General features: G+C 41.7%; 2 protein-coding genes across 5 annotated transcripts in view; one reads left to right on the top strand and one right to left on the bottom strand.

The window, feature by feature from the left end:
• LOC144498431 (cholinephosphotransferase 1-like) overlaps nucleotides 1–4,674 on the top strand; it is a 34,669-nt gene extending 29,995 nt beyond the window's left edge. For 2 of the 3 annotated variants that reach the window (XR_013498696.1, XM_078219528.1), the window contains exon 9: nucleotides 4,079–4,674. Coding sequence is in view for 1 of the 3 variants with exons in the window: in XM_078219528.1 (XP_078075654.1) it covers nucleotides 4,079–4,123 (45 nt within the window). In the remaining 2 variants the exon portion in view is untranslated. The remainder of the gene's footprint in view (nucleotides 1–4,078) is intronic. The other variant, XR_013498697.1, reaches the window with a different exon arrangement.
• A 4,614-nt stretch (nucleotides 4,675–9,288) lies between these two features.
• Nucleotides 9,289–12,335, bottom strand: part of gnptab (N-acetylglucosamine-1-phosphate transferase subunits alpha and beta) — a 76,743-nt gene continuing 73,696 nt past the window's right edge. For both annotated transcript variants that reach the window (XM_078219526.1, XM_078219527.1), the window contains one exon: nucleotides 9,289–11,253. In XM_078219526.1, the coding sequence (XP_078075652.1) occupies nucleotides 11,176–11,253 (78 nt within the window). In that variant the 3' untranslated portion in view covers nucleotides 9,289–11,175. The remainder of the gene's footprint in view (nucleotides 11,254–12,335) is intronic.

The raw sequence follows: 12,335 nt of genomic DNA, 5'->3' as shown, positions 1-12,335 counted from the left end.
TAAGGAGGTAAATGCGTGGCTCAAAGATTGGTGTGGGAGGAATGGGTTTGAATTCATGGGACATTGACACCAGTATTGGGGAAGATGGGACCTGTTCAGACGGGATGGTCTTCGTCTGAATCGTGCTGGGACCAGAGTCCTGGCGAATCGTATAACCAGGGCTGTAAATAGGGCTTTAAACTAAATAGTGGGGGGGAGGGTTCAGGGGCATGGGGAATTACAAAATCAAAGGTAAAGGAGAGGGTACGAGTGAGGGTTAATGATGAGGACATTCATCTAGTTAAAGGAGTCAAGGGCTCAGGCAGAGTAAAAAAGGTGACAAACACAAGAAGGGAGGTGGTCAACGCAGTGCAAGGAGATGGTCTGGGGAAGGATAACCAGTTTGCGACAGGTCGGGACAGAGCGTGCAATCAAAAGAATGCACTAACAAATCGGGTCCATATAAAGGCTAGCATAAAGACACTTTACCTGAATGCACGTAGCATTCGAAACAAAGTGAATGAGTTGATGGCACAAATCAGTACAAATGGGTATGACCGAGTGGCCATTACAGAAACGTGGTTGCAGGGTGACCAGGACTGGGAACTGAATATCCAGGGGTATCAGACATTTCGGAAGGATAGACAGGAAGGAAAAGGAGATGGGGTAGCTCTGTTAATTAAAGATAACATCAGGGCCGTAGTGAGAGACGATATAGGCTCTAAGGAGCAGAATGTGGAATCGTTGTGGGTGGAGATAAGGAATAGTAAGGGGAGAAAGTCACTGGTGGGCGTGGTCTATAGGCCCCCAAATAATAACTCTGAGGTGGGTCGGGCTATAAACAAGCAAATAATGGATGCGTGCAAAAACGGAACAGCAATAATCATGGGGGATTTTAACCTGCATATTGATTGGTTGACTCAAGTCGGACGCGGTGGACTTGAAGAAGAGCTCTTAGAATACTGTCGGGATAGTTTCCTCGAACAGTATGTTACAGAACCTACGAGGGAGCGAGTTATCTTGGATCTGGTCCTCTGTAATGAGACAGGTAAAATTAATGATCTTCTTGTGAGGGATCCTCTTGGAATGAGTGATCACAATATGGTTGAATTTCTAATACAAATGGAGGGAGAGAAAGTAGGGTCCCAAACCAGTGTCCTCTGCTTGAACAGAGGGGAGTACAATAGGATGAGGGCGGAATTGGCTAATGTAGACTGGGAGCGCAGACTGGTTGGTAGGACAGCTGAGCAACAGTGCGGATTTTTAAGGAGATTTTTCTCAGTACTCAGCAAAAATATATTCCTGTGATAAAAAAGGAATGTAAGAAAAGGGATAACCAGCCGTGGATAACTAAAGAAATAAAGGAGAGTATTAAATTAAAAACCGATGTGTACAGAGTGGCCAAAACTAGTGGGGAATTAGAAGATTGGAAAAGCTTTAAAAAACAACAAAGAACTACTAAGAAAGCGATAAAGAAAGGAAAGATAGATTATGAAACTAAACTAGCACAAAATATAAAAACTGATAGTAAAAGTTTTTACAAATATATAAAAAGGAAAAGAGTAGCTAAAGTAAATGTTGGACCCTTAGAAGATGAGAAGGGAGATTTAATAATGGGAAACGAGGAAATGGCCGAGGCCTTAAACAAGTTTTTTGTGTCGGTCCTCACGGTAGAGGACACAAATAGCTTACCGAAAATTGATGGTCGTGGGACTGTAGGGGGTGAGGTCCTTAAAATGATTACTATTACTAAAGAGATAGTGCTTGGTAGGCTAATGGGACTAAAGGTAGACAAGTCCCCGGGCCCGGATGGAATGCATCCCAGGGTACTGAAAGAAATGGCAAAAGTAATAGCGGATGCGTTGGTTGTAATTTATCAAAATTCGCTGGACTCTGGGGAAGTGCCGGCTGATTGGAAAACAGCTAATGTGATGCCACTGTTTAAAAAAGGAGGTAGACAAAAGGCGGGTAACTACAGGCCGGTTAGCTTAACGTCCGTAGTTGGGAAATTGCTGGAATCCATCATTAAAGAAGAAATAGCAGGACACCTGGAAAAAAATGGTTTGATCAAGCAGACGCAGCATAGATTCATGAAGGGAAAGTCGTGTTTGACGAATTTACTGGATTTTTATGAAGATGTAATGAGTGCGGTTGACAGAGGGGAACCGGTGGATGTGGTGTTTTTGGATTTCCAGAAGGCATTCGATAAGGTGCCTCACAAAAGGTTGCTGCAGAAGATTGGGGTACACGGAGTTGGGGGTAAAGTGTTAGCGTGGATTGAGGATTGGCTATCTAACAGGAAGCAAAGAGTTGGAATAAATGGGTGCTTTTCTGGTTGGCAGTTGGTGACTAGTGGCGTGCCGCAGGGATCGGTGCTGGGGCCTCAACTGTTTACCATATACATAGACGATCTGGAGGAGGGGACCGAGTGTAGGGTAACAAAGTTTGCGGATGATACAAAGATGAGTGGGAAAGCGAATTGCGTGGAGGATGTGGAAAGTCTGCAGAGAGATTTGGATAGGCTAAATGAGTGGGCGAGGATCTGGCAGATGGAGTATAACGTTGACAAATGTGAGGTTATCCACTTTGGAAGGAATAATTGTAAAATGGACTACTATTTAAATGGTGAAAAATTACAACATGCTACTGTGCAGAGGGACCTGGAGGTCCTTGTGCACGAATCGCAAAAACTCAGTTTGCAGGTGCAGCAGGTGATCAAGGCGGCAAATGGAATGTTGGCCTTTATCGCGAAGGGGATGGAGTATAAAAGCAGGGAGGTCTTGCTGCAATTGTACAAGGTACTGATGAGGCCGCAACTGGAGTACTGTGTACAATTTTGGTCCCCTTATTTGCGGAAGGATGTATTGGCTTTGGAGGGAGTACAGAGAAGGTTCACCAGGTTGATACCAGAGATGAGGGGGTTAGCTTATGAAGAGAGATTGAATAGATTGGGCCTGTACTCGTTGGAGTTTAGAAGGCTGAGGAGAGATCTTATAGAGACATATAAGATAATGAAGGGGCTAGACAGGGTAGAGGCAGAGAGATTCTTTCCACTTAGAAAGGAAACAAGAACTAGAGGACACAGCCTCAAAATAAGGGGGAGTCAGTTTAGAAACATAGAAAAACTACAGCACAAAACAGGCCCTAAGGACAGAGTTGAGGAGGAACTTCTCTCAGAGGGTAGTGAATCTCTGGAATTTCTCTGCCCATTGAAGTAGTGGAGGCTACCTCGTTAAATATGTTTAAGTCACAAGTAGATAGATTTCTGATCAGTAAGGGAATTAAGGGTTATGGGGAGCGGGCGGGTAAGTGGAACTAAACCACTATCAGATCAGCCATGATCTTATTGAATGGCGGGGCAGGCTCGAGGGGCTAGGTGGCCTACTCCTGCTCCTGCTCCTATTTCTTATGTTCTTATTTGCAATGCTGTCACTGTAACAAAGAACCGCAGCCCCAACTCTAACTCCCTCCACCTGGCAGGGCAGCTAAATTAAGGGCAGTGTTTTAACACTGGTTAGATTGAGCCCTCACTTTGGGTGGGATTTTCAGGTTGCCTGGTCATAATTCGCCGAGTTTTATACCAGATTTCCATCCTGCTTCAGATCGTTCTTTCTGTGCATGCTCCTTTCATAATGCCTTCTATTTAAGGTGCTCAGGCTGCCAGTGAGTGCGCTTGTTAACTTTTTGGTTGGGTGAATTATCTTCTGATTTTATTGGATAGGTCTAAGTTCTCTTACTCTCTCACAATTTAGTGATTCTTTGGCCTAAGCCCAGACCCGATTCTGAAATTCTAGATCGTGAAAACACTTTGTTTAATAGTCACTTACTGCATATTTTTTTGATATTTGACAGCGGCTGCAATATGTTTTCAAATAAAACATACCTAATACTGTCTGGACAATTGTGACAGCGTTTAGACAAAGTATATGTAGCCTCCTTTCTGTACATTGTCAGTGGCCTGGTTAACACAACTAATCCAAACCATTCAAATTTAATACTAACATTTATAACACCTTTATGGCTTTGTTAAAAGCTGCAGCTCATCTACATTCAACAATTCATTGTAACTTCAATGTATTAACTGCATTATGTTGTATAGGTGTACATTCCAGCTCCTGTCTCCCCTCAGAAAAACACGGGCTGAAGGGACAAGCAAACATTCGCGATCTCCTCTGTGTCACGTGAAGGGGGAGGATTGGTAGAACATTTATCAAGTGGACGACCTATGGGTTTATAATCGCAAACGCAAACCATGAAGGATTCTCTGATCTTTGTAAGAAAATGCCAATCAATGACTTGTTGGGTAAATTGGGTTTTATATTAAATCGTTGCTGGTGATTTTTTAAAAAACTACAATGAAACAACGGAATCATTTTGAAACTGGACTTCGTCTCTATACGTTCCACATTATTCTTTTTTTCTCTCGATTCATCAAGCTTGCAGGGTACAAGTCACTCTTCTGTACCTATCATCATCTTGTTCTGTAAAGTAACTGTTTCCTTTTGAATGTCATGCTGAAATCCAATTGAAAGGAATGTATTGTTTTAGGTCTTTCAAGTCTTGCAAATTAAATACTTAAATTACCGACTGTTCCAATATTTATACAAACTGGATGGAATCAACGAATTAATGTAAACTTGCCAATGTTATCCTGACACAAATTTCAGATACATTGGAGTAAACAACATTCAATAAAATCCTTCTCCGTGTTGCCTTTTATTTCCTTTTCTCCTGTTTCAGACTTGTGTCGACTGTCATCTATCCACTGGGCTCCGTAACAAGAGAACAAAGTTAATTCTTTGCTGATAGAATTAAATGCCCCAGTAAGAGGCCATTCAGCCCATTGTGTCTTTGAACGAGCTATCCAATTAATCTCACTTCCCCAGCTCTATCCCCACAATGTTTTACTCTTTGTCAAATATTTATCAATGAATGCCCTTTGGAAAGTTACTGTTCAATTTGCTTCCAGCACCTCTTCAGGCTGTCCATTCCAGATTGTAACAACTTGCTGTGTTTGAAAGCTATCTTTTTATCTGTGTATGAGATGTGGACATTGTTAGCAAGACAGCACACTTTACAACAGGTAAAAGCCAGGATTTGGTCATACACTCCATTAGCTTAAAGTTAAAAGTTAAAGTTTATTTATTAGTCACAAGTAAGGCTTACATTAACACTGCAATGAAGTTACTGTGGAATTCCTAGTCTCCACAGTCCGGCGCCTGTTCAGGCCAATGCACCTAACCAGCATGTCTTTCAGAATGTGGGAGGAAGGAGGAGCATCCGGAGGGAATCCACACAGACACAGGGAGAACATGCAAACTCCACACAGACGGTGACCCAAGCTGGGAATCAAACCTGGGTCCCTTTGGCTTGTGAGGCAGCAGTGCTAACCACTGTGCCACCCCAGCTTCCAGCATCTTCATGAAGGAGGCATTGACTCAGTGATGAGAACTCAATTATATAGAATTTACAGCACAGGCCATTCAGCCCAACAGATCCATGGTGTTTATGTCTCCTCCAACCCCTCTTCATCTCACCCTATAATCCTGCTTCGATACCTTCAGCCATGCCGTGTGTGCTCTGTAGTTTTTAGTGGTGTACAATTTTATACTGGAGATCGGTAAACATCAGTGGAATGTGCATGAACCACAGCAGTTTCGCTTCTAGCTATTGACCTTTGCTTAACAATCTCAGCAAGATTTCACAAAGGGCCATTTATCATGTTAGTTGAACATTCACAGAGAAAGCTCAGCACTGACTGCTGGCCAGTCGAGAGTTTGCAGTTGTTTACGAATCTTTGCTACTCCCCCATCTACCGCCCCCCCCCCCCACCCCCCCACTCCCCACTCATCTCTCTCCCTCCCTCATATCCCCCTCCCATCTCCCCTTATCCCTTCTTTCATCAGTTTGCTTTTCTACCAACTCTCCCTCTGACCCTTCCCTACACACCACAAACAATTGATTTTCTGTCTAAAGTGTGAATGAGGCCAAACCAAAAGTGAATGGTTTTCAGCTTTTAACACTGGTGTACCATGATTAATCCAAGATTTTTAATGCAGTAACTGATATTTTAAATGAGTAATTACCTAATTAGTGAGTCTTGTTGGTCTAATTGTTAAATTCCAAGCTTTTTCTGTACAAGGAGAGTCAGGAATATTCAAACAATTGGACGCAAACATTCAAAAAACAGCAGATTCAGTTCAGATTCTTTCCCCTGCGTATTCCAGCCATTGCTATGTGCAAGATTATACAATATGGTGAAATACAAATTCAATCTTGCTGGTGGAGGGATCAGTGACCAGGGAACATAGATTTAAGGTAAGGGGCAGGAGGTTTCAAGAGGATGAGAAGAAAACTTTTTCACCCAAAGGATGGTGGGAGTCTGGAACCCTGCCTGAAAGGGTGCCGGAGGCAGAGACCTTCATAACATTTAAGAAGTATTTAGATGTGCACTTGTGATGCCAAGGCACAGAAGGCAATGAGCCAAGTGATAGAAAATGGGACTCGAATAGTCCGGTAATTGACTTTGACCAGTGCAATGCAATGGGCTGAAGGGCCTTTTTCTGTGCTGCAGACCTCTTGGATTCTATAATCAACTGAACGGGCTTCAAGTTTGCTAGGGGTTCTTAATGCTTTACTTAGTCAAATGGTGTCTTGATGTCAAAAGTTGTCACTTTTACCTTGAGAGATTATTCCACTGAAATCAGGCTTGCAGTGAAGAGGACTTTTTTTTCCAACTTGGTTTTAATATGGGTTCTGGAGAAGTAACATATCACACAACAACTTGAATTCACATTAGGATGTTTCACTAGAGGTGCAAAGTGCTTCACAGTATCATACCTAAATAAAATTAGACACCAGCCACTTGGACAAGTTGACCAAGAACTTGAGGCAGAGAGGTTTAGGGAAGAAATTAGAGAGTTTAGTATCTACACAGAGGAAGATGCATTCTTCAAAACCAGAATTGAAGAATGCAAGTTTCATCAGGGGAGTAGGGCTGGAAACGGTTAGAGAAAAAGGAGGGGTGGGAACATGAAGGATTTTGGAAACGAGAATTTTAAAACTGACGCACTGCCAGATAATTATAAAACATCCTCACATTTGAGCCACCAACACTTAATCATTTTTACAGCAAAATGTATTGGTGAATTCACAAGGATACAATTCAATGTGAAGTAAATGCCAGAACATGCACATGATGACGTGGCATTGAGTGTGGATTGAGACAGGGATAGTGGTTCAAGGGATGATGAATAACCTTGGCGATATCTGTAATCATGGGTATTTACAAAATATGTACGGTGGAATTTGAATTGACATTCACATGAACTATTCAGGTCAGAGGTTGGGTATTCTACAGTAATACCTCCCAACTCCCTAATGTCTGCCCACCATCTACATACAAGGTGTGGAGATGCCGGTGTTGGACTGGGGTAAACACAGTAAGAGTTTTAACAACACCAGGTTAAAGTCCAACAGGTTTATTTGGTAGCAAATGCCATTAGCTTTCGGAGCGCTGCTCCTTCGTCAGATGGAGTGGATATCTGCTCTCAAACGGCATACAGAGACACAAAATCAAGTTACAGAATACTGATTAGAATGCGAATCTTTACAGCTGATCAGGTCTTAAAGATACAGACAATGTGAGTGGAGGGAGCATTAGGCACAGGTTAAAGAAATGTGTATTGTCTCCAGACAGTCCTGGAGACAATACACATTTCTTTAACCTGTGCCTAATGCTCCCTCCACTCACATTGTATCTTTAAGACCTCATCAGCTGTAAAGATTCGCATTCTAATCAGTATTCTGTAACCTGATTTTGTGTCTCTGTATGCTGTTTGAGAGCAGATATCCACTCCATCTGACAAAGGAGCAGCGCTCCAAAAGCTAATGGCATTTGCTACCAAATAAACCTGTTGGACTTTAACCTGGTGTTGTTAAAACTCTCACCATCTACAAGGCAGTGTGATGGATTACTCCCTAATCCAATTGCCTGGATTAATGCAGTTCCAACGAAAGGCGAGAAGTTCAACACTGCCTCGGGCAAAGTAGCTTGCTTGACAGGCACCCATCCACCACCAGCACATTGTGCCTCGAAGATTTACAAGATTTGCTACAACAGAATCACAGAATTGCTCCAGCTCAAAAGGCCATTTGGCCCATCGTGTTTGCACCAGCTCTGACTGAGCATTTAATCTGGTACCATTCTGCTGCCTTCTTGTAACCCTGCTCATCTTGCTTTCCAGGTAATAATAATTCCTTTTTGAACACTTCAATTGAAGCCGTCTCCACCACATTCAGACAGTGTAGTCCAGACCCTAACCACCTGCTGCGTAAAATTTTTTTCCTCATACCACTTTTGCCACTTTTACTTAATATAAATCTTGTCCCCTCGTTCTTGATTCTTTCAGGAGTGGGAACAGTTTCCCCCCATCTATTTTGTCCAGATGATTTTGAATGTTAAATCTCCTCTCAACCTTCAAGGAAAATTGTCAAATTCTCAAAATTAGCCATCTCTGGAACCATTCACGTGAATATTTTTTCTTTCTCTTCAATGTCTTCACATCCTTCCTAAAGTGCGATATCCAAAATTGGATGCAATATTATAACAGAGAACTAGTGACTTACACAGATTCAACATAACCTCTTTGTTCTTTTACTCTCTATTAGTACCCTAATAATAAATCCCAGGATCCTGTGTGCTTTATTGACTTCTCTCTCAACACACCCTGTCACCTTCAACAATTTATGCACATATGCACGCAGCTGCCTCTGCTCCTGCACCCCTTTTAGTGTTGTACCCTTTATTTTACTTTGTGTCTCACCCTCCTAGTTCACAATTCTTCCAAGTTTTGCATCATCTGCAAACTTTGAAATTGTGCCCTGTACACCAAGGTCTAAATCATTGTGTACCTGGAAAAGCAAATGGGGAACTCCAGCTTTGCCAAAGCTTCTTTGACAGAATGCCCCATCCAAACTCATGTTCCTGATGGTAGAGCAGATGCACGGGAACACGACCACCAGGAAGCTCCCCTTCTAAATCACACACTATCCTGAAGTGCAAATATATCATCGTTCCATTATCACTGGGTCAATAGTCTGGAACTCCCTACCTAACAGCACCATGGAAGTATCACTGCCACACTGCAGGGGTTCAAGGCGGCAGAACACAACCATCTTTTGAAATGCAATTGGGGATGAGCAATAAATGCTGACCTTACCAGCAACGCCCACATCCCGTGAAAATCAAGGCAGAACCAGATATGGTTGCTGAGATGTAGCTGCAAAATATTTGAGCAAACACAAGAAGCATTTCCAACATTTTGTATTTATTTCAGATTTCCAGCATCCGTAGTATTTTGCTTCTGTCTTCAGTATGCATTTCAGTTAATTCTGTGTGCAGAAACCAGATACCTTTCAATGTTGTCACTATAGCAAACATTTTGTACACAAGAGAAGCTTTCATCGCCACAATACTCAGACATCACATTTGTTCAGTGATAACTCAAATCTAAATTCTTAATTTTGTAAAAACAATAGCTTTCTTCACGAGTTCCTCATTTACAGAGCAAGATTTTTATCTTTTTTAAAAAGTAAAAGTTATTTTAAAATAAGAAACACAGCATGCCCTTCACAACAACAAAAAGGCTAGATTTACGAACAGCTGTGCTGAGATCTGGCCAAAGCTGTCTGCTTACACCCATTCTATTCTGATCAGATTGATGACAAGGGTAGATGGGTTATGATTGGCTCAAAGGATGTCAAATGGGTCAACCTGAAGAGGACTCACAACTGGTACAAAGTCTCTCTCCACATTTTCACTATAAACCCATGAAGACTAAAAATAAAGTATGACCAATCTAAAGCTGGAGAGGCATCCTGGGAATCTTTTGCTGTTTTAAAACAGCTATCAACTGACATGTGTCAATTTCAAATATTTATCTAAAAGGAGTATGGCATTCGGCCAAAAGAAATGGGCTAAAGATGAGAGATGGTTTCCTGGAGGTGAAGTATGCTGACTTCGAGAAAAAAGGCAGGTATTAGCATTTGATGCTTCTAATTTACTCGCTAATTTAGTTTCTTGTTGCCAAAGCTTTATTTTAAATCAAAGACTAAAAAGGTTAAAAAATTGTACATTTCCCCACAAATCTCTGCTACTTAGAAGTTTAAAACATTTGGTCTTCAAAAGTGGAACAAAACAAATATACAATAAATTTATTTTTAGCCAATTCAAAAATGTTGCAACCACCCCTGTAAAATAAATAAATATTGAATACCATCATGACCTGCATCATCCGTGGAAGGCACTTGGGTATCTGCAATGTGTGGAGAACCAGCTATTGATATGAAGAATGAAGTTAGATTCACATTTTATACTTAATATGTAGTATTTTGCTAATGTCAAAATACACTTATTGACTTATTCCATGTAGAAATTAAGGGACAGCAGCATATTCATGTCACAGCAGGTCAGCATGTCTGCCACATTCACAGGGCACAGTGCAGCAACAGTTCAGTTTGACACAGAATTATAATATCATAAAGGCCCAACAAAGTGTCTTGTAGGAGTGTGATACAATATATTCTCCACACATGCGAGTATATATTACAAATACTATATCAGCATCATTAACACCTGTTTTCTGTCTGATTTAGGGTTCTTTGCAACCTTGCAGTTTATGTAAAGCTATGCCACAATCTTATATTACAATATAGCGCAGGAAGAAAAGGCATCCTTTACAGTGCGGTAGCCTAGCCCATCAGCCACAACAGCACATGATTTCCATGAAGTCAGTCAATATATTTTGCATGGAATGGAACTTGAATAGATGAACAAGTCCCACTAATTTCCTTTGAAAGCTCAGGTCTCATCACCATGTCCCTCGGAGATGCTCTTATGATTTATCTGTTTGCTTCCAATAACCATTGATGCAGGTTAGAATGTCAATGGTCTAATGCTGATAAATCCAGACAGTTGACAACTAAGATCCATTCATGTCCATTCTGCAAAAATACTCATTTTCTGGAGTGATACAGTTCAGATACATAGTGTGGTATTTAGCCAAGAATTCCATTCCCCGTCTGGTATCTTCATAGACTCTTGTTCAGTTCCTTCGCTCAATTATTTGCCATTTCCATTCTTGCTAGTCAGGTGTCTGAATTCTACATTGAGGAGGAATTTCTTCTTGTTGTTATCTACACACTGCTTCGATCAGGAGCAATATTCATATACACTCGCCTTCTTGGGAAAACCTTCCGCTTTAGTGCAATCAGCTGAAATTAAAACAAATAGGTCACCTACTACTGCAGGCAATCGTGTATCATAAAACAAATTCCTTTTGATGTGGTATATTAGCTTTCACAGATCATCATGATACGATAGCAGTTCATAGAATCACACAGCTCAGACGAGGATCTTCGGCCCATTGAGTCTGCACTGACATGTGAGAAACACCTTACCTCCCACCTAATCCCATTAACCAGCACTTGGCCCATAGCCTTGAATATTATGATGTGCTAAGTGCTCACCTAGGTACTTTTTAAAGGATGTGAGACGACCCGCCTCTACCAGCCTCCCAGACAGTGCATTCCAGATCGTCAGCACCCTCACATCCCCCCAAACCTCCTGCCCCTCACCTTGAACCTATGTCCTCTCATAACTGACCCTTCAACTAAGGGGAACAGCTGCTCCTTATCCACTCTTACCATGTCCATCATAATCTTGTACACCTCAATCAGGTCACCCCTCAGTCTTCTCTGCTCCAGAGAAAACAATCCAAGCCTATCCAACCTCTCTTCATAACTTAAATGTTCCATCCCAGGCAGCATCTTGGTGAATCTCCTCTGCACTCCCTCCAGTGCAATCACATCCTTCCAAGAAAGTGGCAATCAGAACGGCACACAGAATTCCAACTGTGGCCTCACCAAAGTTCTATACAACTCCAGCATGACTTTTGTAATCTATGCCTCAATTAATAAATGCAATTGTCCCATATGCCTTTTTCACCACCCTACTAACATGCCGTTCCACCTTCAGAGATCTGTGGACAAATATTCAAGGTCCCTTTGTTCCACAGAACTTCCTAGTGTCCTACCATTCATTGAATAATTCCTTGTCAAAATTACTCCTTCCAAAATGTATCAACTCACACATTTCAGGGTTAAAGTCCATCTGCCACTTATCTGTCCATTTGACCATTCCGTCCATATCTTCTTGTAGCCCAAGACACACATCCTCACTGTTAACCATCTGGCCAATCATTGTGTCATCCGCAAACCTACTAATCCTACCCCCCCCACAGAGTCATCTATGTCGTTTGTATAAAGGAGAAATAATGGGAGATCCAGCATAGATC

The sequence above is a fragment of the Mustelus asterias genome, chromosome 9, assembly GCF_964213995.1.
Source record: "Mustelus asterias chromosome 9, sMusAst1.hap1.1, whole genome shotgun sequence".
NCBI classification, from domain to species: domain Eukaryota; kingdom Metazoa; phylum Chordata; class Chondrichthyes; order Carcharhiniformes; family Triakidae; genus Mustelus; species Mustelus asterias.
Note: the sequence above shows the minus strand (reverse complement) of the source record. Positions and strands in the feature narration are given on the sequence as shown.